Raw genomic sequence first — 24157 nt, forward strand, 5'->3', positions numbered from 1 at the left:
GCGCTGAGCCGCAGGCGCACAGGAACTCTTATCTTGTCGCCATTCCCGCCGTCCTGATCCACTGGGTCCTCTGCTCTTTGCTCTCCATCTTCCGTCCGTCAAGCCAGCAAAACACAGCCCAGAGGAGCCATGAAAACAGCTTTATTTTTCTAGTTTTTTCATTTGTCATGAAATAGGAGCCAGCAAAACATAATACCCAACTGAGAATCCTACAGTGTCCCCTCAATTCCATTTTGTCAGTAACAAGCCAGGCTTGCAGGGGGAGGGGGGGCACCTACAAGTAAGCGGCTTTTTTGTTGTTAATCCTCACCCAAGGATATTTTTCCATTGATTTTCAAGGGAGACACAGAGAAGCATCGATGTGAGAGAAACACATAGATTGGTTGCCTCCTGTATGCGCCCCAACCAGGGCCTGGACTGGGGAGGAGCCTGCAACCAGAATTGAACCCGAGACCCTTTGGTCCATAGGCTGATGCTCTATCCACTGAGCCAAACCGGCCAGGGCCTAAATGGCTTTTGATGTGGAAATCAATCTTCCCATGCGCTCGCTTCCCACCAGCCACTGGTCGCCACCTCATGTCAGGTGTGCCCGTTTCTGTCCTCTGTCCCACTCTCTGTCTCCCCTTCATGAGGGGCCATTTCAAAAGTGGAGGGAGTGGAGAAAAACGTTTGATACCCAGAGAGCACAAACAAAAGATGGATAAATTGGACTACAAAAAGGTCTGTATTAAAAAGAGAACACTAAAAAAGCCAAAAGTCAAACTGGAAAAAATTTGCAATTCATACAGCAGGTGTAGAGTAGAAAGATCACCTTCAAATCATCTGTCCTCTGAAAAAAAAAAAACACAGAGAAGCAACTGGGCAAAGGAGACTATAAAGGCTGTTCAAACAGCTATGGCTGGTTTGGCTCAGTGGATAGAGCCTTGGCCTGAGGACTGAAGGGTCCCAGGTTGGACTCCCGTCAAGGGCACATGCCCAGGTTGTGGGCTTGATCCCCAGTAGGGGGCATGCAGGAGGAAGCCAACTGGTGATTCTCACTCATCATTGATGTTTCTCTCTCTCCCTCTCCCTTCCTCCCTGAAATCAATAAAAATATATTAAAAGTGGGTCACCTTAAAAGCAACGTGGATGGCCCACTTTGGGGGATGCCAGCCATAGGTCATGAGCACACTCAGGCAGACACACCCTCGAGGATGGCAAGGAGCTGAGATCTGACCGCAGCCCAGGGAGGACAAGCCCAAACGGAGCCTGACCACCGAGGGGAGACCAACACTGGAATTCGGAGGCCGAGGCAATTCGAATTTGGGACAGAAAGTCTGCAGAGGGGGAGCTGCACAGAGAAGGCAAACCTGCAACATGAGGATTAAAAAGAACATAAAGTAGCTCATGAATAACTACATAGGTTATGTGTTGAGACTATTTTTGCTGTTCTGACTTACATGAACTATGTTCTCAAATTTATTTCACCTGCTTTTTAAAAACTCTGCAAAGCTGGGACACTTCCAACTACATATGTGGCTCAGGTTGTATTTCCATTGAAATCCAGTGACTTGGGGTTGGGTTTTTAACTGATTTCTTTTGTTTAAAAAAATTTTTAGTTGATTTTTAGGAGAGAGAGAAATAGAAACATTATTACTCAGCTGCCTCCTGCACACCCCCTACTGGGGATCGAGCCCGCAACCCGGGCATATGCCCTGACCGGGAATTGAACTGGAGACCTCTTGGTTCTGGGTCAATGCGCAACTGTTGAGCCACACCAGCCAGGCTGGGGATTTTTTTTAAGGGCACATGGTCTCCAAATGGCCCACTTTAAGTATAAATGCAAACAAGTTAGAAAAGGGTGAAGAAGGAAATTCCACGCTAACACGCATCGAAAGAAAGTTGGAGTGGCTACATTAACATCAATTTATACTTCAGAACAAAGGACAGAACTGGAAATAAAGAGAGGATGTTTCATGAAGATGGGGTCATTCCACACGATAACAAATTTCCAGGTGTGTACAAACCAAATATCAGAATATTTAAATCCATGAAGCAAAACCAGTAGGACAATGGAAAATTAGACAAAGCCACAATTACAGACATTTAAATACTGTTTTCAATAACAGACGTGCACAAAGATGAGGAAGATGGTAGTTTTCAAGTTGGTATCGCCTAATCCACATTTACAAACCCTCCTCCTGCCAACAGCTCAGACACATTCTTTTCAAGGGACGTAAAATAACCGTTTGTGGAGCGGAAAACAAAGCTCAGTAACTTTTAAAGGAATGAAGTCAGCATATACCCTAAGACCACAATGGAATTAAAACCAGAAACCAGTAACGAGAAGAAAAAAGAATCCAATGTCTGGAAGTTAAACCATACATCCAAATAACCCATCGATCAAAGAAATCGCAAGGGAAATTAGAAAGAAAAATACATGTCAACACGGAAGGGTTCGGGTAAATGGTGCTGCGGGGAGGAACCCACGGTGCTCTGTGTAGAGAAAGCAGCTCTTCCAAGACGGCTCAGTCCGGGCGGTCAGTCGCCGGCTGTAGGCAGATCTCAGCTCCTTGCCATGCTGACCTCTTCGCAGGCGGCTCCAGTGTCCTCATGACCCATGGCTGGCATCCCCCAAAGTGGGCCACCCACGTTGCTTTTAAGGTGACCTTGCCCAGAGCAAGATCAAGTTTCAGTGTGGAGGACAGGCAGGTGGGCAGCTTCACTGACTCCCATGCTCTCAAGTTTGTGCCTTTGCAAAAGTCAACACCATCGCCTCAAATGTAGAGCATGAGATGCACCAAATGTTACGTTCTGTGGTGGGGTTAGAATTAACAAGGATCAGCGGCATCGCCCAAGCTGAACAACTGTGAGCCAGCAGCCCCGCTCCTGAACATACAGCGGACAGAAATGTTTACTTATGTTCCAAAAGACAAGGACCAGAATGTGCACTGCAGCCGGTTTGGAAACTATTCAAATGCCAGTTGCTAGCAGAATGGATACATTGTGGTGTTTCCGCACATGGGAATACTACGTAGCAACAAGAATGAACAATTTACAACCAGTGCAGCAATGTAAATGAATCTCACCCAAAAAGCTGAGCCAAAGCAAACTAACCTGTTAAATGGGCCTGGCCTTCACTGGGGAAGGGGGGGTGGGCCGGGGAAAGGGGTGTAAGAAGGAACTTGGGGGCCTCTCAGCTGTGGGTAAATGTCCTGTTTCTGGTGGAGACTGTCACATGTGTGTCCAGTGAAATTTCAGTTTGTGCTTTCCAGATGCCCTTCTTGTATACTGCACTTGAATCAAAATGTAAAAAGAACTAGAACCCTTAGAATTAAGAAATATAACCCGATTTTTTAAAATCAATAAATGTGGTGGGCCCTGGCAGAGTAGCTCAGTTGGTTAGAGCATCAACCCGATGTGCCAAGGTTGTGCGTTTGATCCCAGTCAGGGCACATACAAGCATCAACTAATGAATGCATAAATACGTGGAACAAACTCATATTTCTCTCTCCCTTGCTCTCGCTCTCTAAAAATCAATCAATAAAAAATTTTACTATTTAAAAATACAAAAATAAGACGGGGAGCGGAGGCGGGGCCGAAGAGCAAATAAATGTTGACAGAATAAAAAAAAAATACAAAAATAAATAAGTTGGAACAAAGCCCAAGGAATCTCCCCAAAGTAAAACATGTAGAAGCCAAAAAAAGGATCGAAAAAGTGAGAAAGATATCATCAGGAGTGTGTGAGGAAACCAACTCTTTGGCTCCCACAATAGGCCAACTGATGAGTCAAGAAACTGCTTTGCAAATCAGGAGATGGCTGTGGACCTGGTCTTCTCAAAAAGCTAAAGTCAGGGAAGGAAGGGGACACGGTGTTCTAGGGAAAGAGTTAAGAGATTTAAACCCTTGCCCAGCCAGTGTGGCTCAGTGGCTGAGCATTGACCTATGAACCAAGTCACAATTCAATTCATGGTCAGGGGACATGCCTGAGTTGCAGGCTTGATCCCCAGTGTGGGGGGGTGTGGGGGGACGTGTAGGAGGCAATCAATGATTCTCTCTCATCATTGATGTTTCTCTCTCTCCCTCTCCCTTCCTCTCTGAAATCAATTTTAAAAAAACTTTTTTAAAGAAAAACCACCATTAGAATGACAGATGACTGTGGTTCCCCCCCAACTCTGCTCTGATCTACTGACCTTTGCTCTGGGCACCACCCTATACTGTCAGGTATGTGTAAGCAAAAGGAACTCCTTAGACACCCCCGCTCCACACCCCCCCTCAGGGCTCGCTCCCAATCTGGGCGGGGATGCCCAGGACTGACCTGTCAGACACGTGCTCTCCCTGCCCACAGGGAACACCATGAGTGTTTGATGCAAAAGCTCAAGATGAACACAGGAAGAACAGAGTTGGGTTTTTTCCAAATAAATGAACCAGTTCCTTTTGAAAATTTCACGAATTTAAAAGGGGCATGAATAGCTGTGGACAAACTCTCTGGAAAGGGCTGGGCAGTAACCAGCTTAGGCTCTGCAGGCTGTCCTTCCCGCCAGCTGCCCCTCTGCCGCGGAGCACAGACCACACACCTGCACGAACAGGCGTGGCCGCACCCCGTAACGTTTCTTTTATGGACACAGGAATTGGAACTGCATGTGATTTTCATATGCCTGCAGTATTACCTTTCTTCTGATTTTTTACAGCCATTTAAAACTGCAAAAACCATTCTTAGCTCGGAGGCTGTACAACCAGGAGTGGACGGGATCTGGTCTGCAGGCCACTTTGCTGACCAGTCTTAAGACATGACATTAACAAGACCAAACCTAAATTTCTCCTAAAACCAAGAATTTCAAAGCAGCTTATTGATGAGAACACCCCTGGGCCCAATGCAGTGCTAGCAGGCAGGCCCCTCCTGCAGGAGGACCATGGCCCGGGCAATCCCCTCTACCCTGGGGACCCGTCTGCTCCGTGACCCCCATTTCACCCCAGGCACCCCCTCCGCCTGAGCACCACCCCTTGCTCCTGAACTGGTTTCGTCCCTGACCCCTCGCTTGGGGCTGTTCCTGTGGGAAGCGATCCTGAGCGCGGCACAAACTGTAGTTTTCAGATCCATGTTCAAAGTAAAAAAGGCACTTAGGAAAACTGTGAAGCACTCCGGCTTTGATACACAGAACGGTTTGTCTCCAAGCACCTCATGAATCCCACACCAAAAACCTTTTCTCTTCAAATCAAAGAGTGCACTGCTCGGTCACACACAGTACACTCATCAAAAACGGTTTTGCTCAATGTATTCTGAAATTAGTTCCACATGTTGCTGCTAAACATTTCCAGAAGCTGCAAAAGCTCGTCTTTATTGATTGGTGATTTGAATTCAGCTGACACCCTGCTCTTTGTGACGTGTGCAAGGTTCAAATCAATCCACGCACATGTCATCAACCATTTCCCTGTAGAACTCCCATATTCTACATGTTCTCACGTCCTGAAAAAGTCCAGTTCTCCGCTGTGTGTCCAAGCCTGCACGTCTGCAGCTGAGCAGGAACCCTCACTGCGTGGGACGGAACACATGGCCAGGCTGGGGAGGAACTGAGACTCCATTCTGCTCAGGCTGATGGCCCCTCGTGGGGAGCGGCGCCGTGGTGGACAGTGCAATCCACCCACCAGGAGGACCGCTGCCGGGAAAATGAAAATGCCCCTCACGCTGGTGTGAAACCATTTGTGTGGGTTCCCCTGGAAGGAAGTGTGCCCAGCACGGGTGGCATTATAGGAAGAGTGGAAAAACCAACAAGTGCCAGGGAAGAGGCTCACACGTCCTCCACCATGAAGATGAAGTGCTTCCAGGCACCGAGCTGCTCACCTGCAGTGTCTCCCCGTCTGGCTTCCCTGCAACCAGAGGATGCTCAAGACACCTCTGCTCAGCGACAGAATGTTCTAGAGCCCGGGACACCCTCAGTTACTGGGCCAGCCCAGGTGTCTGGGGAGCTGTATGGACCTCACTGTCACCAAGCGGAGTGGACAGTGATGTGCCCCTTTTTTTCCTCAAAGGGAGCTGCTGGCAAGGAGGGGACAAAAGCTACTCTGCTTCTCGAGGCCAGAAGCCGGCACCAGGGCTAGGACGAGCCACTCCAGGAGGCCTCCCCGGCCTTCACCTTCTTGGTCTGCCCGTTGGGCCCAGGGGGCGGGTTCTTATGCCGCTTCTTCCGAAGCTGCTGTTGCAACCTCTCCTCTTTCTTCTTCAGGTAAGTGGTCATGTTGTCAAAGGTGGCCTTGTACAGACTGCTAAAGCCCTCGTCCACGCCAGCAGAGCCTGTGCGGGAGGAACAAGAGTAGATGCCAAGTGGGACGGTGACGCAGGACATAGCGGGACGCCGCCTCTAGGAGCGGGATCTGGTGGGCCTGCCAGGCCCTCCCACAACAGGGAATCCACCCGGCAACCACGCAGTCTCTGTGGACTTGTGGCGCCTTCTCCAAGGTGACTCTAACAAGGCCCACCCGCTGGTAGCCACACAACTGGATCTCAGACTCGCTTCTAAGAGAACACAAACTTCTGCTATTCGAGACCCCCTCACCCGGCAGGAACTCCACAGGGCCCGTCAGGGAGGCGCTGGCCTGTGCCCACAGGCATGACCTTCATCTGCCCGCAGGAGTGACCTCCCAGCTCCCTCAGCTCCCCTACCCTTCTGTCCTGTGATTTTCAAGGTCAACTCGCCTTCCCCGTGCTCTCTCCAAGACTTCCCCCACCCGCCCAGGGAGGGGCCTCATAGTGATGCTTCCACCTGGGTCCCTGACAGTCCTGCTGAAGGTCCACTTTCCCAGTGTGGCCCCTGTAAACCCAAACAGCCCCAACCCTTCAACTCTAAGCGAAAGGATGGAACTTAACCCTGGAATCAGAGCCGACGGGCCTTCCGAGAACACTCCGCTTGGGGGACGCTCTGCATGGAGAATGTTACACATGGGGAACGCTTCGCATGGGAACGCTTCGCATGCACACTGAGATCACTGTTCCCGTAAAGACTCTGAATCCATGCTAGGCCCTCTCGAGAGCTCCCAGGAACCCAGAATGGCTTTGTAAGATTTCTTCTGAGCATCAATTTCGTGATTGGAATGAAGGCACCTGAATTCCAGTGCTGAGCTACAAATCCCCCTTCAGACACTGTCGCTTCAAGTCTCTTCCCAGGAGTAGCAGAAGGGAAAACAGCCAAGAGGTGTGTGACTAGGGGTCTGCCTTCTACCAGTGCAGACAGATGGGGTCTCACCGTGTTCTCTCTCTCCGACAGACCCCAGCACCGCCACCTCAGAACTCGCTGTGGGCCCTGTGACAGACAAGGCCCAAGGAACTGACAGCCTCACCGCCCTCACTGAATGCAGAGGCTGGTGGGGGGGACCTGTCTTCTCCCACTGCTCTCCCCTCTCCTCAGCCTGATGTTCCTGTGAGCACCTGCCCTGGGCTGTGAAACCCCTCAGCGACTCAGCGACCGGAAACTGTCCTCACACCTGGTCTCCTGGCCCAGAAACTGCACGCACCACTGTGCAGCCGCTCCATGCCACCAGCTGGGGCCCTTGGGTGGCTCCGGCTCCCTCTGGGGGACATAGAGGCACTGGCCCTGCCTTGGGGCCTGCGACCCCAGCTCTGGAGGCAGAAAGGCGGCAGCTGCTCTGACTCAGACCGCAGGGCACATGCAGCTCGGCTGTCCTGACGGTCAAACCTGGTTAGTGGGTTACCTCCTCAGTGCCCCCGACAGGGACACACGCACACCCCACACCCCCTATATTCTCACAGCTTCCTACTGTGCACCTCGTCCTAGAATCTGCTTTGTCGGATGTTACCCTGAACACAGGCCGCGCCCTCACCTTCCAGCATGGCCCAGTGCCCGCGGAGCTGCGTGCAGACTTTCTTCACCGTGGCATCTTCAGGCACAGGCTGGGGGGCAAAGGAAAACCTGTATCAGAAGGTGCTGCCGGCCCAACAATGGGCAGACCTGCCAGGCCCGGACTGCGGGGCGGGGAAGAGACCCCGTAAATCTTTACATGAGACCAGGTGAAGCCGGCTCACCAAACACGGCAGCCACATCTCGTCAGGACAAAGCCCATGACAGGAGGGCTGCTGGCACCTCACGTACTGGCTTGTTGGGTGCGACTTTATCTACGAAGCCTGGCAGACCTGACAGGTACCGGCTGGTGGCACTCTGTTCTCTGCCACTTTCCAGATAAAAACGCCTGGAAGGTCAGTGGTTCCTGCGGACACTCGGCCAAGTGAGCGTCTATAAAGGATGGGAAAGGCGCACTTCTCCCGGTCCTTCCCACGGCAGTCCTGCCAGACACGGGACAGGAAGGAGAGGACGCCCCCACTTTCAGGATGTGCGGCCGACTCAGAGAAGGCGCGGAGCTCACTCGCCCACAGCCCACGCGCCTTCCTCCAAACCCAGAGGCTCCTCTAGCCAGTGGGACCACTGCCCCAGGCGCAAGGACATGCTAAGCTGCAAACTTTAAGGATGACACACCAAGTATCAGCTTCTCTGATTAAAAATAATTTAAAAAAAAAACAGTGTGACCAGGACAGGAACAGAGAAAACATGCCAGTTTGGGGTGGTGAGCCTCCCAAAAGGCCACTGCAGGCTCAGGACACTGGACAAGTTGGCCGGGTACCCAGCTCCCTTCTCCCAGGTCACAAGTCCTACGACCGCCCACCCAGGACACCCTCTGGCATCAAGGCTCAATCAGCTGAAAGGTATGAGAGCTGTGGCCCTCCCCCAACCCCAGGCTCAGGGGACAGCAGGGGCCCAGCACAACTCACCTGCCACTGGCCGTCCACAAGCCTGCAGAGCACGAGGGGGGCTTCCCGGCAGTCCTGCAGCACCCACAGCCCCCGGTTCTCCTCGAAAGCAATGTCCCACACTCTGTGCTGGAAAGACAGCTGCTGCTTGTAAACCAGCTGCTGCCTGGGGGCCTCCAGCTGGAAGATGTAGACCACAGGGACACTTCCCGCAAGAAAGAGAGGGAGATTGTTACAACTCCCACAGCCCACACCACCAGCAGCTCAGCCTCTGCCCAGGCCAGCCCCAGACAGAGACGCGGTCCTCGCCAACGTTTTGGCTGCAACTGCACAAGACCCTGAGCTAGAAGCACCCAGCTGAGCGCTCCCAGAGCCCTGAGCCACAGACTGTGAGGTAAGGACCATCCGAGTCACCAAGTCCTGGGGTCACGTGTTACACAGCAAGGACCACCAATACAGAACCAGCCGTTCCACCTGCAGGCAGCAGGCAGGACACCTCCTGGAGGCACTTTCACCTCCTCTAAACCTGCGTCCTTATTTCTAAGACAAGCTAAGGTGCCCTCCCTAGACTTGTTATGAGGACAAGTAGGAGCAGAGCACAGGGAAGATGCTCAGGAGGAAGCAGCTAAGGCAGGGGTGGGCAAACTTTTTGACTCGAGGGCCACAATGGGTTCTTAAACTGGACCGGAGGGCCGGAACAAAAGCATGGATGGAGTGTTTGTGTGAACTAATATAAATTCAAAGTAAACATCATTACATAAAAGGGCACGGTCTTTTTTTTTTTTTTTTAGTTTTATTCATTTCAAACGGGCCGGATCCAGCCCGCAGGCCGTAGTTTGCCCACGGCTGAGCTACAGGCATGTGCTACCTAATCCAGCTCACCAACCACTGGCCTTCAGGGGGGTCTACCGAGACCGCTCTCAGCTGGCACTGCCTGAGGCAGACTCTACCACAATCGACCCTTAGGTGAGATTGATCACACACAAAAGACCAGCCCCAGGCCTTGCTGTCCATTAAGCCAGTTTGTTTAAATAGCTTATAAAAGACTGCCTGCCTATAGAACCCTCACCCACACGCCACAGCAACTTCAGAAAGGGAGACACATACCCCGCCCCCACAGGGAGCTGTGGTCCCAACATACCAACTAAAACCTCCCGAGTTAGGAGACAGAATGTGGGGCCAGTGGAACAATCCATGTATTCCTGCTCTCACAGGCTGGAGGGGACCAGAAGCCGTGAGCTTACCAATCACACAGCAGCGCCACACAGCTGTCCCGGCTCCAGTAAGTGATCCTGGATGCAGCAAACCTCTGCAAGGAAAGCAGCAGCTTAACTGCACATCAGGGACCAATACCAGCCTGTTCCGCTCCCACTGAGCTCACACTGCAAGACTGAGTTCCCACACATGTCCCGGATGAGAGAGAGAAGACAGTGCCAGAACTTTCTGCAAACTATTGAGGGAAAAGAAAGGCAAGGGCTTGCCCGGCCGGCGTGACTCAGTGGTTGAGCATCGACCTATGAACCAGGAGGTCATGGTTTGATTCCTGGTCAGGGCATATGCCTGGGGTTGCAGGCTTTGATCTCCAGTATGGGGTGTACAGGAGGTAGCCAATCATTGATGTTTCTCTCTCCGTCATTGTCTCTCTCTCCCTTCCTCTCTGAAATCAATAAAAATATTTTTAAAAAAGAAAGGTAAGGGCTGATTTCCTGTTTCACAGTAACGCCAACATGCCGGGCACGTGGCAAAAGCCTCTCCATGGTCTGGCCCACCCTCCAGACAACAGAATGTCTCCAAAACCAACGAAATTGGTCAAAAAGCAAGAACGAAGGGAACAGAGAACACAAGTGGAAAAGAAGGGGATTGTTCGGTACAGACACAACTGCCCTGCAGGTGCCCACACGCCCAGCAGGGATGAAACACTGAGCACCAGTCAGAAATGGAAAGGGAAGGGCCTGGCATCCACAAGGCCCGAGCAGGGCAGGCGCCTGAGAGGCCGGGCTGCCCCTGGTCCTGCAGGCCGGGCTGGTGTCACCTTTAGAAAGAGCTCACATCAACCTCGCTGCTAGAGCATCAGGTAGAGTGAGGGCACATGGGCGAGAAGTTAGCAGAAAAAAATCAGGCCTGTTTGCTGCAGCTTCCACGACTGCAGGGTGCCAGCAGGAGGCGCCCATGGGGCAGCAGAGCAGCTGGAGCCACTGGCCTGGTGGTCACTGCAGGTGCTCAGCTAGGGGTCCTAGGGACCTTGGCCTGGGTCAGGCCCAGCCTGCCCACTTTGAGGACCTGTGAGGGCAGCTGCCATGGAGTGCCTCAGAGCAGACAACGGAAATGAGAAGCCAAGCCGAGGACCAGGCAGACAAGCCCTGCACTTCACACCCAGGTCTTATCAGACATGCGGGGGACTGCAAGGGGAAGGGCTTGGTGCCTCTGGGGACAGGCAGAGGGTACCCAGCTCTGCAGGCCTGAGTGGACATGATAGCAGTCCTTCCCTCCCTCCCCACCAGGACCAGGCGGGCCTCTGGGAAGCTGGCAGGGCCGTCCACATGTGACCAACCCGGGGTTGCATAGGACTAGCTCAGGAGCATCAGAGCTGGGTGACCATGAGCACAGAATCCTAGGGATCCTGAAAGGCAGCCCACACTTTCCCCCTGAGAATCTCCTTGGCAACCAAAGACCCAGGCAACCTGAACTGGGGGGTCATAAGATTAATCCATGACGGACAATAGAGAATGCTGGGTGGGTACCAGCCCGCTGCCCAGTTGATAAAACCACAGCAAGCCTCGCTGCTCTAGCCCCACTATTTTTTCCATTTCCAAGTGGATTAGAGGCCGTTCTATAATTAGTTGTTCAAATGCAAACATGGTAAGAATATAAATTATTCCCCCACTTACTTGACTAGCTGCCTAGAATTTGAAATACATGATTTCTCCCAAGCTGGAAAAGTTCCAGCTGCACTAACAGCAGAGAAATGTTTCCAATGTAAAACATTATTTTTCTCAAGACCTGAGTGCCTGGAGAGGCACCCTGCAGCCCCCACAACCCAGACAAACTCGGTTACCTTGTCGCTCCGGGGCCCCGCTGGCTCCTGCAGGCCGGTCAGGTGACAGCAGTGCAGCTCTTGGCCACGTCTGTACTCCCAGAGCCTCAGGGTGCAGTCCTGCACACAAGGACAGGTCAGCATACCTCTCAGGGGCCTGGCACCGCCCCCCGCCGCAAGCACCCAGGCTTCCACCAGGTCGGAGGGATGGTAACTCTGGGACAACCAGAGCACCCTTCTCAATCAACGGCTCTTTGCTCTAAAGAGCTCATGCAAGTCATTCAGAAAAATGGGCCTGGCCAGTGTGGCTCTGGTTGAGCGCTGACCTATGAACCAGGAAGTCATGGTTCAATTCGAGGTCAGGGCTCAAGCCTGGGTTGCAGGCTCAATCCCTAGCAGGGGGCGTGCAGGAGGCAGCCAATCAATGATTCTCTCATCACTGATGTTTCTCTCTCTCTCTCTCTCTCCCCCTCTCCCTTCCTCTCTAAATCAATAAAAAAATTATTTTTAAAAATATGTTTAAGAAAAAAAAAGTCGTGTTTTTTTTTATAGAAAGAAAAATGGGTAACCACACACAGCAAAATGAGCAAAGGACACATGGTAACATGATGTCACATGCCAGGCTGTATTTGGGCCGAGTATGCACACATAGGAGCACACATGTGCATAAACACACGGGCACATCAATGACCAGGCATTTGCACAAGGAGAAACACATGGGGATACTGAGTATGTGTCAGCAGCAGTGGTGACCAAACCCAGGTCCCTACAGACTCAGAAAGGGTTCCTCCACCAACTGTCTGAAATAGGATCACGATGTTATGACAGATGTAACAGACCTTAGAACGGACTCCCTGCACAAGATCCTCCAACTCTACACACACAGACCTGCATACACACACACACCCAAGTCCACAGCCACAAGCAGGAGCAAAGCCCAGCCAGCTCTAAACTGCAGAAAACAAGCACCATCTAGTGGACGGCCACCAGTGAAGAAGGAACACTGACGTCCAAACCACGACTGGAAACAAAGGACAAGCTCTTGGCTGCGAGCAGGGCTCCTGCTCGGTCACTACAGAGGAACCCAGAGGGGCCCACGGCGGAGTGGCACTCACCCCGGATGAGGACAGAAGCAGCTCAGGGTGGTCGGGCACCACGAAGATGCGGCTCACGAACCTGCAGCACAGAGAAGCAGAGTGAGCCAGGTTCCAGTGCTGCTGTGACCTCCACACGACTCCTGTCACCTCAGAGACAAGACTGTGCCCCCCAAACTCCTGACCTCCAACAAAACTGATATGAGTAACATGTGTAACTGGTGATGGCCGTGTGGATAGTGATGAGGAGGCTGGGAGCTCGCTGGCCGTGTATTCTCAGGAACCCAACAACACAACAGCCTCCACCAAGAGCGGCCCCCAGCCCATGTGTGCTCCTCTCAGCTGCCTGCACACAGCACCGGCCGCCTTCCAAGCCGGGGGGAGACATGGAAGACAGTGGGGGAAGGAGGAGCAGCAACACTGCCCAGAGGCCAGACTCAGACCAGCTGTCCCTCAGCCTGAGGAACCACCTCTCCCCAGACACCAGCTCAGGGCAGAGGGAGACTCACTCAGTGTGCCCCAGGCAGAAGGACTCGATGTTGTGCGGTGCCACGGCCCAGCTCACCCGGATCTTCTCGTCCCGGTCAGCGGTGAGGACGTAGCGGTCGTCAGGACTCACAGCCTGTGCGAGGGGTGAGAAAGGACAGATCCAGTCACGGGACAGCCAGAGACACTCACCTCCACCACCGCCCCTCAGACCTCTTGTCTCCAGCCCCCATTCCATATCCATGAAGACCCACCTCAACACAACTCCTTACTGCCACCCATGCCTTCCTGTCTCCAGCACCGAGTCACCTTCTTCTCCCTCCTATTTCACAGTCACCAAGTCCTGACTCCCTCCATTATGCCTGTGTGTCCCCGTGGGAACCCACCCCAGTTCCACCACCCATGGCTCTAGCCCAGCCCTCACTGGGACAGCTCCTGGCTCAGGAGTTGGAAGGACACCATGGAGATGCCCGTGAAGCATGAAGGATGAACTCTGACCTCGTGACTGCGCCCCTCCACCGCATCGCCCTGACCTGGGCTGACCTCACATCCGGAACCACCCAGCGCCTTTCTCACTCGCCCGCTGTCAGCCTCACGTGCCTGGATCCCAATCCTCCTGCTCATGTATCTGCAGAGGGCTGTCCCTGCCACAGGAAGACCCGCACCCACCCAGACGCTCAGCGCAGACCCCCGCCCCCGCCCCACCTGAGCCCGACCACAGCAGAGTTAATAAGCACTTGGACCACCACATACCACATCCAGCAGCATCGACAGGTGCCCAAGTTCAAGTTTGCCACATTCATTCGGCTCCAGCACCGAAAAGGAGTAAACGTCCCCAGACTTGTCTGCCACCAAAACCTTCTCCTCAGAAGCCGTGAACGTCAGGGCTGTACACCTCCTCACCACGGTCCTAGGAGGCCAGAGAGATGCCCAAGGTTGGCTGACAGACTGACACAGGTCAATGCAAGATCCTGCAACAGGCCTGCAAGCCGTGCGCTCCCAGCATGTGGAACTCCAGATGTCAGCGTGAAATGGAAACGGAAGCCTAAAGGAATTAGGACCCCAACACACCATCCCAACAGGCCCCCGTGCTTCTCAGGAGCACAGGGACACATGGACAGAAAGGCTGGAGGAGGCCGCCCAGGCATCGCTGCCAGAGGAAACAGCAGGTGCCTAAGGACCGCAGGAGGAGGCACAATAAACATGGTAAAAACAATGACAAGAGAGACAATCAGGCTCCGGGTAAGATGCCTCAAAATTCTCCCAGCCCTGTGATTTCAACAATGGCTGTGCCCATTCTAATAGGCCAATTAAGCAGCTGTGACAGCCCAGCCACAGCACTCTGGGGGAGCAGCTAGGACAGTCCTCCAGGAGCTGGGCTGGGATCCAAAGAGCTCGGCCACCCCAGAGAGAATCCAGCCCCACCTTCACCCCACCCCCCATGAGCACCCCTCCCACCCAGCTTCTGCCAGACTCCGCATCATGTCCCTTTGTCTCGCACCAGATGGCGGCTTTCAGCTGCTCAGGCTAAATCGGGCCTGGCGATGATTCCAGGATGCAGCTGAGCTTTACAGAGTAGGTTTAGGGCGTTGGGTCCAGGGGATTCAGGTAGCAGAAGGGAGAGGAAGGGCAGGTCATAGGACAGGACAGTTAGGAGGCCTCTGGACTTCCCCAGGGGAAAGTACCCTGGGGAAGGCAGAGGCCACAGCAATCTTCAATCTACACAGGGTCTCCTACACAGGGTCTCCTTTACAGGACCTTGTATACAGGGCCTCGGCACCCTCCCCTCCCTTCATGGAGTGCCTGGGTTCAAAAGCTCCCCCACAGCACACGTCCCAGCAGCCACTCTCCCCATCTTTAGGCCCCTGAGGGTAGAACAAACCCAGATCTGATGTCCAGAGGCTCTGCCTTTTCCAGGGCCTTTATTATTGGGATACAGGTGCTTTATAAAATGGTGTGGTTTCGTGTGTAAGATTTCTCATTAACACATCAGAAATATAAAATACCAAAATAGAAGACATCATGTCTTCATTTTTTATTCAAAAAACCTTGTTTTTCTGGCCTCCGTTCTGAGCCTGAAGTCCTTCTGACTTGCCCAGTTCACAGGTTCTCTGCCCTTTGTCACTCTAAACTTTACCTTGAAAAATGTCACTGCTACCCATAATTTCCTTCTCAGTTTTTCCTCAAAACCCTCCAAGGTGAAGTTTTAAAGCAGCTGCAGTTAGGTCGTGCCCGCTTGGAGAGCTGTAAATTACCACAGTAGGACACACTGTGTAATCAGAGGAACCAAAGAAGCTGTCCTCACCTCCCTGATCCCATCCACCCCCAGACTCTGCACTGGTCAAGTCCTGCCGCACAGAAACCACAGACCTGCAGCAGACATGGGCCCCGGGCTTTGAAAAGTATGCCAGCAACGCAAGTGCCAGGAACAGGCTCACCCAGCCTCCACAGCCCTGAGCGGCTCTCACTCTCCACGCTGAGCTACCGAAAGGCCATGTGAAAGTAACCGGTGTGGATGGGCTCCTCTACCACAACGGGAAACCCGAGTTCCCTAATACACAACCAAATGAGAAAGGGAGCAGCCCAGTGGGAAAGCCAAGCTCACACCCGAGAAGCCAGCGCACAAGACATTGGTTCTTAAGAATAAGATGTGCTCCCCTCACTCACACTTAAGTATACAGGACACCAACTTCCTTCTACCTGACTGTGTAGGCCCCAGGTTCCATACCACCTGCTGTCCAGGGTAGGAAAGGCACCTTCCACCCTGGGAGGCGGAGACAGAGCCCCTTGGGAAGACAATCTGGGATTCTCTGTCTAGATTATAAAGGCACCTATCTTTTGACCAGGCAACTCATTTTTGGAACTTCTCCTACAGATACATGAGATTTTTTATGTTTGGGAACACAAAGAGACACCAGGGACACAGGCACAGAGGGACAATGTTGTGAGAAGGCAGTAAGAGGACAGCCATCTACAAGCCAAGGAGAAAGGCCTCCGGGCAAACCCTGCCGACAACTTGATCTCAGAATCCCAGCACCAGACTGTAAGGAAGAACTACCTGGCTTTTTCACGCTGTGGTGTTTGTCGCGGAGGCCCAAGCAGAGTAAGACAGCCGCCATCCTCTGTGATTGCTATCACTGGCTTGCTTCTCTCTGGCTTGCTTCCCATCCTCACATCCCTCCCTCCTTCCCACAGGTGGTGGGAGCAACTCAAAACCAAGGCCAAGTACAAGGGTCCCTGCTGGAGAAGCTCAGTCAGACCCGAAGGCCCCGTGCAGTATTTACCCCAAATGCTGAAAGCACTTATCTTCCATAACCTAAATACTGGCTAATGTCCTGGCTATTTTGGCAAGATGCTACCTAACAGACCTTTCAAGTGAAGGATGATGTGAAGTCATAGCAGTCAGCTACAAAAAGTGATTCATTAGCATTTATAACCTGCATGCATGGCAGCAAATGTTGTTTACATTACTCTTCTCCTGGGAAACTCTAGCTGCCCGTGGGGAGAACTGGAGAGAGGAGGTGGAGGGAGATTCACTGTACATCCCGTATCCTTCTGTTAATCTGCTTTTTTAAAGCTTTTAGGTCATCTATTATGGTCATCTATTGCCTGATATATGAAAACACACATAAGATAAAAATGGAATACTGTTACCAGGCTTTATTTTTAACCTGAATGGAACACAGGGCAGAATGGGTATTCCTTGCTTGTGATGTCACCTGGAATGTGGCTTTTTATTCTTCTCTTAGGAAATGAGAGGAAATAAAAATTTAAAAAGCATAGCTGTCCCCAACACAAAGGGAAATTCCTTAGTCTTGGTCACTTAGTAATTCAAACATTATGACCAGCACGTGTTTTCTCTGATTATCAAGGGACATTTAAACCCTGCAGCCTCAGGGAAGACAGAAGGAGGGGACAGGGGCTGACTCCGCCCTTCCAAACCGAGTGGGATCAGCTTCCAGACTCCTGGCCTGCAGATATGAGTGAGGACCATGTCCCCTCTCCCTGGGCATACAAACGAAGCTACGTGTTAGTTGCGTATTATAATCGTTGCTGTCACTATTGTTATTGGCAAGCAAGTGTAAGCTGTGTGTTCAACAGGGTAATTATTCAACATTAGCATTTCATACCTGACACTCAGACATTGCCATGGTTTTGTACGGAAAAGAATCAGACGCTTACTGTCATCGGTTAAAGCAAAATAGCTGCCAGACTTGGAGAAGGTGGACGCCAGGATCGTGTCACTCCCCTTCTCCACGGGCTGTCCGTCCTCCCTGAGAAAGAAGGAGAACGGTGAGGGCTTTGCTGAGAAATAAGGCTGCATTCCTCTAGGCCAGCCTTGTTCATTTTTAATGTGAACAGAGGTAGAAAACGCCAGGAGGTTCATGCAGCCAGGCTACCAGACCTAGTAGGGGAACATGGGGAGGTTCAAACAGTTCTAACGTTTAAGGAGTAAAAGCTAACTAACAGAACAATTTCTCAGTGTACACACCAAAATAAAAAGAGCTGAGGTGGAAGGACCCACATGGTCCACTCCCTCATGGACATGAACTAATCAAGACTAGAGGCAGGAGCCCAGCTGGCGTGGCTCAGTGGTTGAGCATCGACCAATGATCCAGGAGATCCCGGTCCGATTCCTGGTCAGGGCACATGCCCAGGTTGCAGGCTCCATCCCCAGTAGGGGGTATGCAGAAAGCAGCCAATCAATGATTCTCTCTCATCATTGATGTTTCTATTTCTCTCTCCCTCTCCCTTCCTCTCTGAAATCAATGAAAATATATTTTTTTTTAAAAAAGACTAGAGGCAGGAATTAAATAATAATAATAATTTTTAAAAAGCTGAGCCACATGACCAATTCTAGTAAAGAAAGTCACCAGATAAAATCATCACACTCTGCTTTTCTTACCTTTCAATTAGCTAAGTTAATGTCATGCAACTGCCCCCAATGCACTTAAAACTGATTGCATTATTTCAAGGTGCCAATAAGAACATTATTGACAAAAACTAATTAAAAGTACTTAGAGCCAAAACTGGTTTGGCTCAGTGGATAGAGCGTCAGCCTGTGGACTGAAAGGTCCCAGGTTCGATTCCGGAGGGCATGTACCTTGGTTGTGGGCACATCCCCAGTAGGAGATGTGCAGGAGGCAGCTGATCGATGTTTCTCTCTCATCGATGTTTCTAACTCTCTATCTCTCTCCCTTCCTCTCTGTAAAAAATCAATAAAATATTTTTTAAAAAAAAGTACTTAGAAAAGTCCTAATATTCTTTAACGCCTAATTTGAAAATCCCACATTTCTTTCCTGAGGTACCCGGTTTTCTACACAGCAAGGTAGAGAAATGAAAAATTCAGTGAGAAGACATCAATCTCCTTCTTAGGCTATCAGGGCCCATTACTCAAACCACAAATTGAATCTGAAGAGACTTCCCCACTATCTCACCCTTTATTTTCTTGTGACTTCTTTTCTGCAGTACTGCAATCATATGTGAAGAGGCCGCCGTCATCATCACTGAAGAAAAACAATAGAAAGATTTTTTAAAAGTACTTTGTTAATTAAAATGCTCATGTCTTTTATTTCCCTGGAACAGAAAAATATTTGCCTAGTCATCAAGTTAAGGGTCTCAGCCACAACAGGTCTGGGTTCGCTACTTCAGGCAACAGTTATGGAGCTTTATCCGCCTAATCTCTATTTGGATTTGCCATACACAACTGGCATGGTTCTGTACAAAAATCCGTTTAGTAAAATAAGTGAGAACAAAAGTCAACGGGAAATATCCTCCTCTTTCAGGCACCAGCACATCAATGTAAAATGGTTATGTCTGAAGAAATGTGTCCTGATATTGTTTTCAGTGGGTTTTTGTACCCAAACTAAAAACTGCCATTTCTAGTTTAGAAAAATGTCTCACCTGCCCCAAAAAGCTCCTTTGGCTGCCAAGCACTGACCAATACAGGAGCCACCCATCTTCCCCATTACACCCCAAGTTCTCTACTATATAGTACCCCCCACCCCGCTTCTAGCACACAGAAGGCATCTTGTACAAATGTACAGCCTTTAAAGTGGCTGCGCTTTAAACTCTTCACAGGGAGCACTGGAGCATAGAAAAGAGAAGTAGTCCTCCAAGTCAGAAACTGTGCTGGCCCCTAAGGCAGCAAGCAGATGGAAGTCTCCCCGTGGCATGTGTGGGACACCGTGAGCCTCGAAAACAAAGTAATCTGGGATACATGACCGGTTTGGGAGGAAATGTTTTGTTAAATCTAAATTTAACATTGAGTTGGGAGTTCTGAAACAGGACACTGAACAGGGAGCACTGATAGTGCATTTGTTAGGCACGTTCTCTGATTCAAGCATGAGAATCAAAACCCTGAGAAAAGACACAGGGCCCATACAGACCGCTACTAACATCCCCGAGGCTCCTGAGTCAAGAATAATGGAGCAACAAACATTTCCTGAGTTAAAAATCCCGAGCGCTGTGTCCACACTGGGGAACCACAAGGAAAGAACGTTAAATTAGGGAAAGCAGCCCTGGCTGGTTTGGCTCAGTGGATAGGGCTTAGGCCTGTGGACTGAAAGGTCCCGGGTTCAATTCCGGTCAAGGGCACATGCCTGCGTGGCGGGCTCGGTCCCCAGTGGGGGGCGTTCAGGAGACAGCCAATCAGTGGTTCTCTCTCATCACTGATGTTTCTATCTCTCCCTCGAATCCGGAAGAGCCAGTGGGGCGGGGTCCTCAGATGCAGAGGAGTGTGCGGCGCCACCGCAGGACCAGGGAGCCAGAGGGAGGGCGCCCTCAGGAGCCAACCCCTCCGACCAGCCTGCCTTCCTCCCCGCGCTCGGGTCTGCCGGGCGTCCCCGGGACCCGCTTTGGCCCCATCCAGCCCCACATCGCCCCACGTACCTGGGCTCCATCTGCCCCCTCAGAACCCAGCCCAGAGCCACGCAGACCAGCCATCGAGGGGGCGGGGCCCTGGACAGGTGGCCAGAGGAGCGCCCGGGGCGGTTCCAGGGAGAAGGGCTGCAAGGAACCGGTGCAGGCACGCAGCCAGGCCGAGGAGGCAGTGGAGGCCCGCAGGCAGCGGCGGGACTCCCGCGGGGCACCCCGGCACGAGCGCAGCCCCGGGCGCAGGGAAACCGGGGTCTCCAGGCCCCGAGCGCGCCCGCAGCCTGGCTCCCTGCTCCACGCCCAGACGCCTTACCTGCTCGCCGTGGTGGTGGCCAGGAACCGGCTGCCTCCCCGCACCACCAGCGCCCGCCCGCACAGAGCCAGCCCCGCGGAACTCGCCATGAGCCCAGCCGTCGCGCTGTACCCACGTGCGCCGCCCAGCGCCCCTGCCCCGCCGCGCCGGAAAGTGACGTTGCGCGCAGGCGCAGTGAGGTGACAAGTCCCCGGTGACCGCGCCGACCCGGGCATGCGTAGAAGGTCTGCTCTCGCTCTCGGTCCTCCAAACCGGGTTCCTGTCTCTTGGCGACTCACGGTGTGTCGCTGACCAGATGTGTCCGGGGGAATACACGGCACACGCGATAATGTTGGTCTTTTCCTCCAGACCGAATGGCCGGCTCTGAATTCTAACCATGCACCGTGAAACTACATGAGGTCTGGCCCCACGAGACACGGAACAATGCATAACAGAAAACTTAAAGAACTGTGCTTGGCCGTCAGACGTAAGCACAACTCAATCATTTGGATCTTTTTGAGATGCTAAGTCACTTGCCTCACACTTTGAATTCTTACAGTACTTGTGCAAACAAGATTGATTTGCCTCAAGATCTTTTTCTTATCAAATTCCATGATAACCCATATCTTGCTTTTTAATTTTAATCAAGTCTGAATTGAAATGTTTTTAAGCTAAGTCTTATTTTCATAATCTTTCCCTTTTTATGTCTCTTCTGGTACTACTTATTTTGTTGTGTGCTATTAGACATTAACGTTTGCCCGCAAAAGTATTGTTTAAGTGGATTTTATCATTATTACTCTTATATATAGGTAAACTATAAATTTCATCATTACTATGATGCATTGGTATTTTACTATCTAATTATCTTAGCATATTACCCAAAACACACAACTTGAATTTCAGTTCTGTGTAATTTGTCTGTTGTTGTTGTTTTTTAATTTCTTAATATGGCTAGTTAAATTATCACCAAGTTTTCACTTCTATGAAATTTTAAAAACAATGAGGGGGGTATATTAATCATTTACAGCTTTGATAAAAATGGAGAATTATTTGATTTCATACCATCTCTCTTGGTAATTGTTAGGTCACCGAAGGAGGAACACACTAGGCCAGAGTGGTGAGGGATTACAAATTTATTTTATTCGATCAGCCCCCAGTGATGGGAGTCAGCGGCTTTTAAAAGACCGCTGAAACTGGTTTGGCTCAGTGGATAGAGCGTCGGCCTGCGGACTGAAAAGTCCCGGGTTCGATTCCAGTCAAGGGCATGTACTTTGGTTGCGGGCACATCCCCAGTGGGAGATGTGCAGGAGGCAGCTGATCAATGTTTCTCTCTCATCGATGTTTCTAACTCTCTATCTCTCTCCCTTTCTCTCTGCAAAAAAATCAATAAAATATATTTTTTTAAAAAAAAGACTTTTGGCGGGCTTTTTTTCTGGGTGGAGACTTCTTTATGCAAAGCCGGAGTGGTCACCGAAAGTGAAATGTGGTCAAAGGGAATGTCCATAGTGAAATGACCTGAAAAGCCAGTTCCCGGGAGAGGGGTATCAATTCAATTCAATTACCTAACAGTAATTTTCTCAAAGAAGGTAGCTGTGTTATTAGTAACTCTATCTGCTATCCACTGCCATAATAATGCATGACAAACACAAAAATTTTGTGACCTAAAACAGCATTTACTTAGCTCGATTTTGTGGGTTGGCTGTCTAGGCTGCACTTAGCTGGGTGGTTCTTCTGGTGTTGAATGAGCTTTGCTCTGTGTCTCTGGCCAGCCACCTAGTTGGAAGAGAACTAGCTGGTTTGAATGGCCTGGGATGGCTCATCTCTATTCCATCTGGCCTCTCGTCCCCCAGAAGGGTAATGGGAATGGTGTGCATAATAAGCAAAATCAGGAAAAAGCCCACAAACCTCATGAGATTCAGGCATAGAACTAGTGCACTGTTCTAAGTGCACTTTTGACACATTCTATTGACCATAAAAAAACAAGTCACCAGGGCATTAAGAGCCAAGGGGTGGGGAAATAAACTGCTCCTCCTGACAAGAGGTGCAGCTACGTCACATACAAAAGGCCTGAGCGAGGGAACTGGTGGAACATTGAGGGCAATTTTAGAGTCACATCTACCTCAGTCCATCCTCTGGCCCCAATGATTCATATCTATTCACCTGGAGAACACTTCCAACCCAAAATCAAGCTCAAAGTGCAAGGTCTTGGGATCTGTACTAGGTTGGATGTGGCCCCTCAGGTGCAGCTAGCTCCTCTGGATCCAGAGACCTACCACCTAAAAGGCTGAGTTGTCCCCCACACGGCCAGCCTGCCCCGGCGAGCTGGGAAGGAGAGCCACAGGAAAGGGGAAGCCGGGATACACCCAGCAATCTCTTGTCTCAGGAAGTCTGAAACCCACCGGGAACTGTCTGCAGGGTGCCCAGGAGTGGGAAGTGTTCCTTGATGAGGTGAGACATCCCATCCTGACTCTTGCCTCTGCCCTCTAGGATATCCCTCCTCTTCTAGCACCTCTTGGTCACTTTGAAAAACATGCCCTTTGAGCAACTCTCTTACACCTTTGGCTGCCCTTAGCAAGTTGGGAGCCCAGAGGCATTTGTTCACTTTAAACTTCCCAGGCCCCTTGAGCCAGCAGGTGTGCTTTGTTCAATACAACTCCCATAGAAACTCTGTGGAGCCCTGGCCGGTTTGGCTTAGTGGATAGAGAGTTGGCCTGCAGACTGGAGGGGCCCGGGTTCGATTCCGATCAAGGGCAGATGCCTGGGTTGCAGGCTCGATCCCCAGTAGGGGGATGTGCAGGAGGCAGCATCATTGATGTTTCTCTCTCCCTCTCCCATCCTCTCTGAAATCAATAAAAAAAAAATATTTCAAAAATGAAAACACTTTGTGGAGCCCAACTAGTGTGGCTCAGTGGTTGAGTGTCTACCTATAACCAGGAGGGCATGGTTTGATTCCCTGTCAAGGCACATGCCCAGGTTGTGGGCTCTACCCCCAGTGGGGGCGTGCAGGAGGCAGCTGATCAATGATTCTCTCTCATCATTGATGTTTCTATCTCTACCTCTCCTGTCCTCTCTGACATCAATAAAAATATTTTATTAAAAAAAAAAAAGCTTTGTGGACATGTCAGCATTGCAGTTGAATAAGATAGATCCCTCGTCATGTCCTGCCCCCCCCCCCACCACCACCACCAAAACAATGCAACGTCCACAAGCAAAAGCGCCCTTGTGGGAGCTGTGGGGTGCAGGATCATATGCCAAGGAACCCAGGAGTATCACCACCATCAGATAATAGGCATACACACCTCGGTCCCGGCTGCAGTGGCTGCCATGGCCCATGAACTGCCTCCACCCCTCCTGGCCACAATCTGGGAGCCCCTGGAAAACACCGTCTTAGACCATCACCCATGAAAGAGCTTTGGTAGGAGTCCAGGTTTCCAGTGGACAAGTTCCAGCACATCATCAGAGCAAAAAATATGAGGGCAAGAGGAGCAGATTGACTTTGCCAGCACCACCCCTCCCCTAAGGCAGCCCCGCTTAGGGCCCAGAGAGACCTTTTCAGCCATTTCTCCCGAAGGAGAGTGAGAGCACTTGAGTGAGCACCCAGCTTCCCCAGCTGTGCCAGATGCTGCTAAGGAGTCTTT

General features: G+C 51.3%; 1 protein-coding gene across 6 annotated transcripts; it reads right to left on the reverse strand.

Annotated features, from left to right (window-relative positions):
- Positions 1 to 466: 466 nt before the first annotated feature.
- WDR4 (WD repeat domain 4) lies at positions 467 to 20697 on the reverse strand. Of its 6 annotated transcripts, none has more exons than XM_014446246.2 (12): positions 20243 to 20444; positions 18790 to 18858; positions 17482 to 17625; positions 14105 to 14261; positions 13375 to 13487; positions 12887 to 12947; positions 11793 to 11891; positions 9982 to 10046; positions 8759 to 8942; positions 7816 to 7885; positions 6114 to 6271; positions 468 to 829 (listed from the first exon to the last, which is right to left on the reverse strand). In XM_014446246.2, exons 1-12 carry the CDS (start codon positions 20251 to 20253, stop codon positions 758 to 760), a joined length of 1203 nt encoding a protein of 400 aa, XP_014301732.2. In that variant the 5' UTR covers positions 20254 to 20444; the 3' UTR covers positions 468 to 757. The 6 variants fall into 6 exon arrangements, 5 of the variants coding, with proteins under 5 accessions (XP_023600911.1, XP_014301732.2, XP_023600909.1 ...); XM_023745141.1 differs by lacking the exon at positions 20243 to 20444 and adding an exon at positions 20541 to 20697 and having other exon boundaries at positions 469 to 829; XM_023745142.1 differs by lacking the exons at positions 468 to 829; positions 20243 to 20444 and adding exons at positions 1892 to 2793; positions 20541 to 20697.
- Between the last annotated feature and the right edge of the window lie 3460 nt (positions 20698 to 24157).

Source organism: Myotis lucifugus, unplaced genomic scaffold (assembly GCF_000147115.1).
Source record: "Myotis lucifugus unplaced genomic scaffold, Myoluc2.0 scaffold_520, whole genome shotgun sequence".
Lineage (NCBI taxonomy): Eukaryota > Metazoa > Chordata > Mammalia > Chiroptera > Vespertilionidae > Myotis > Myotis lucifugus.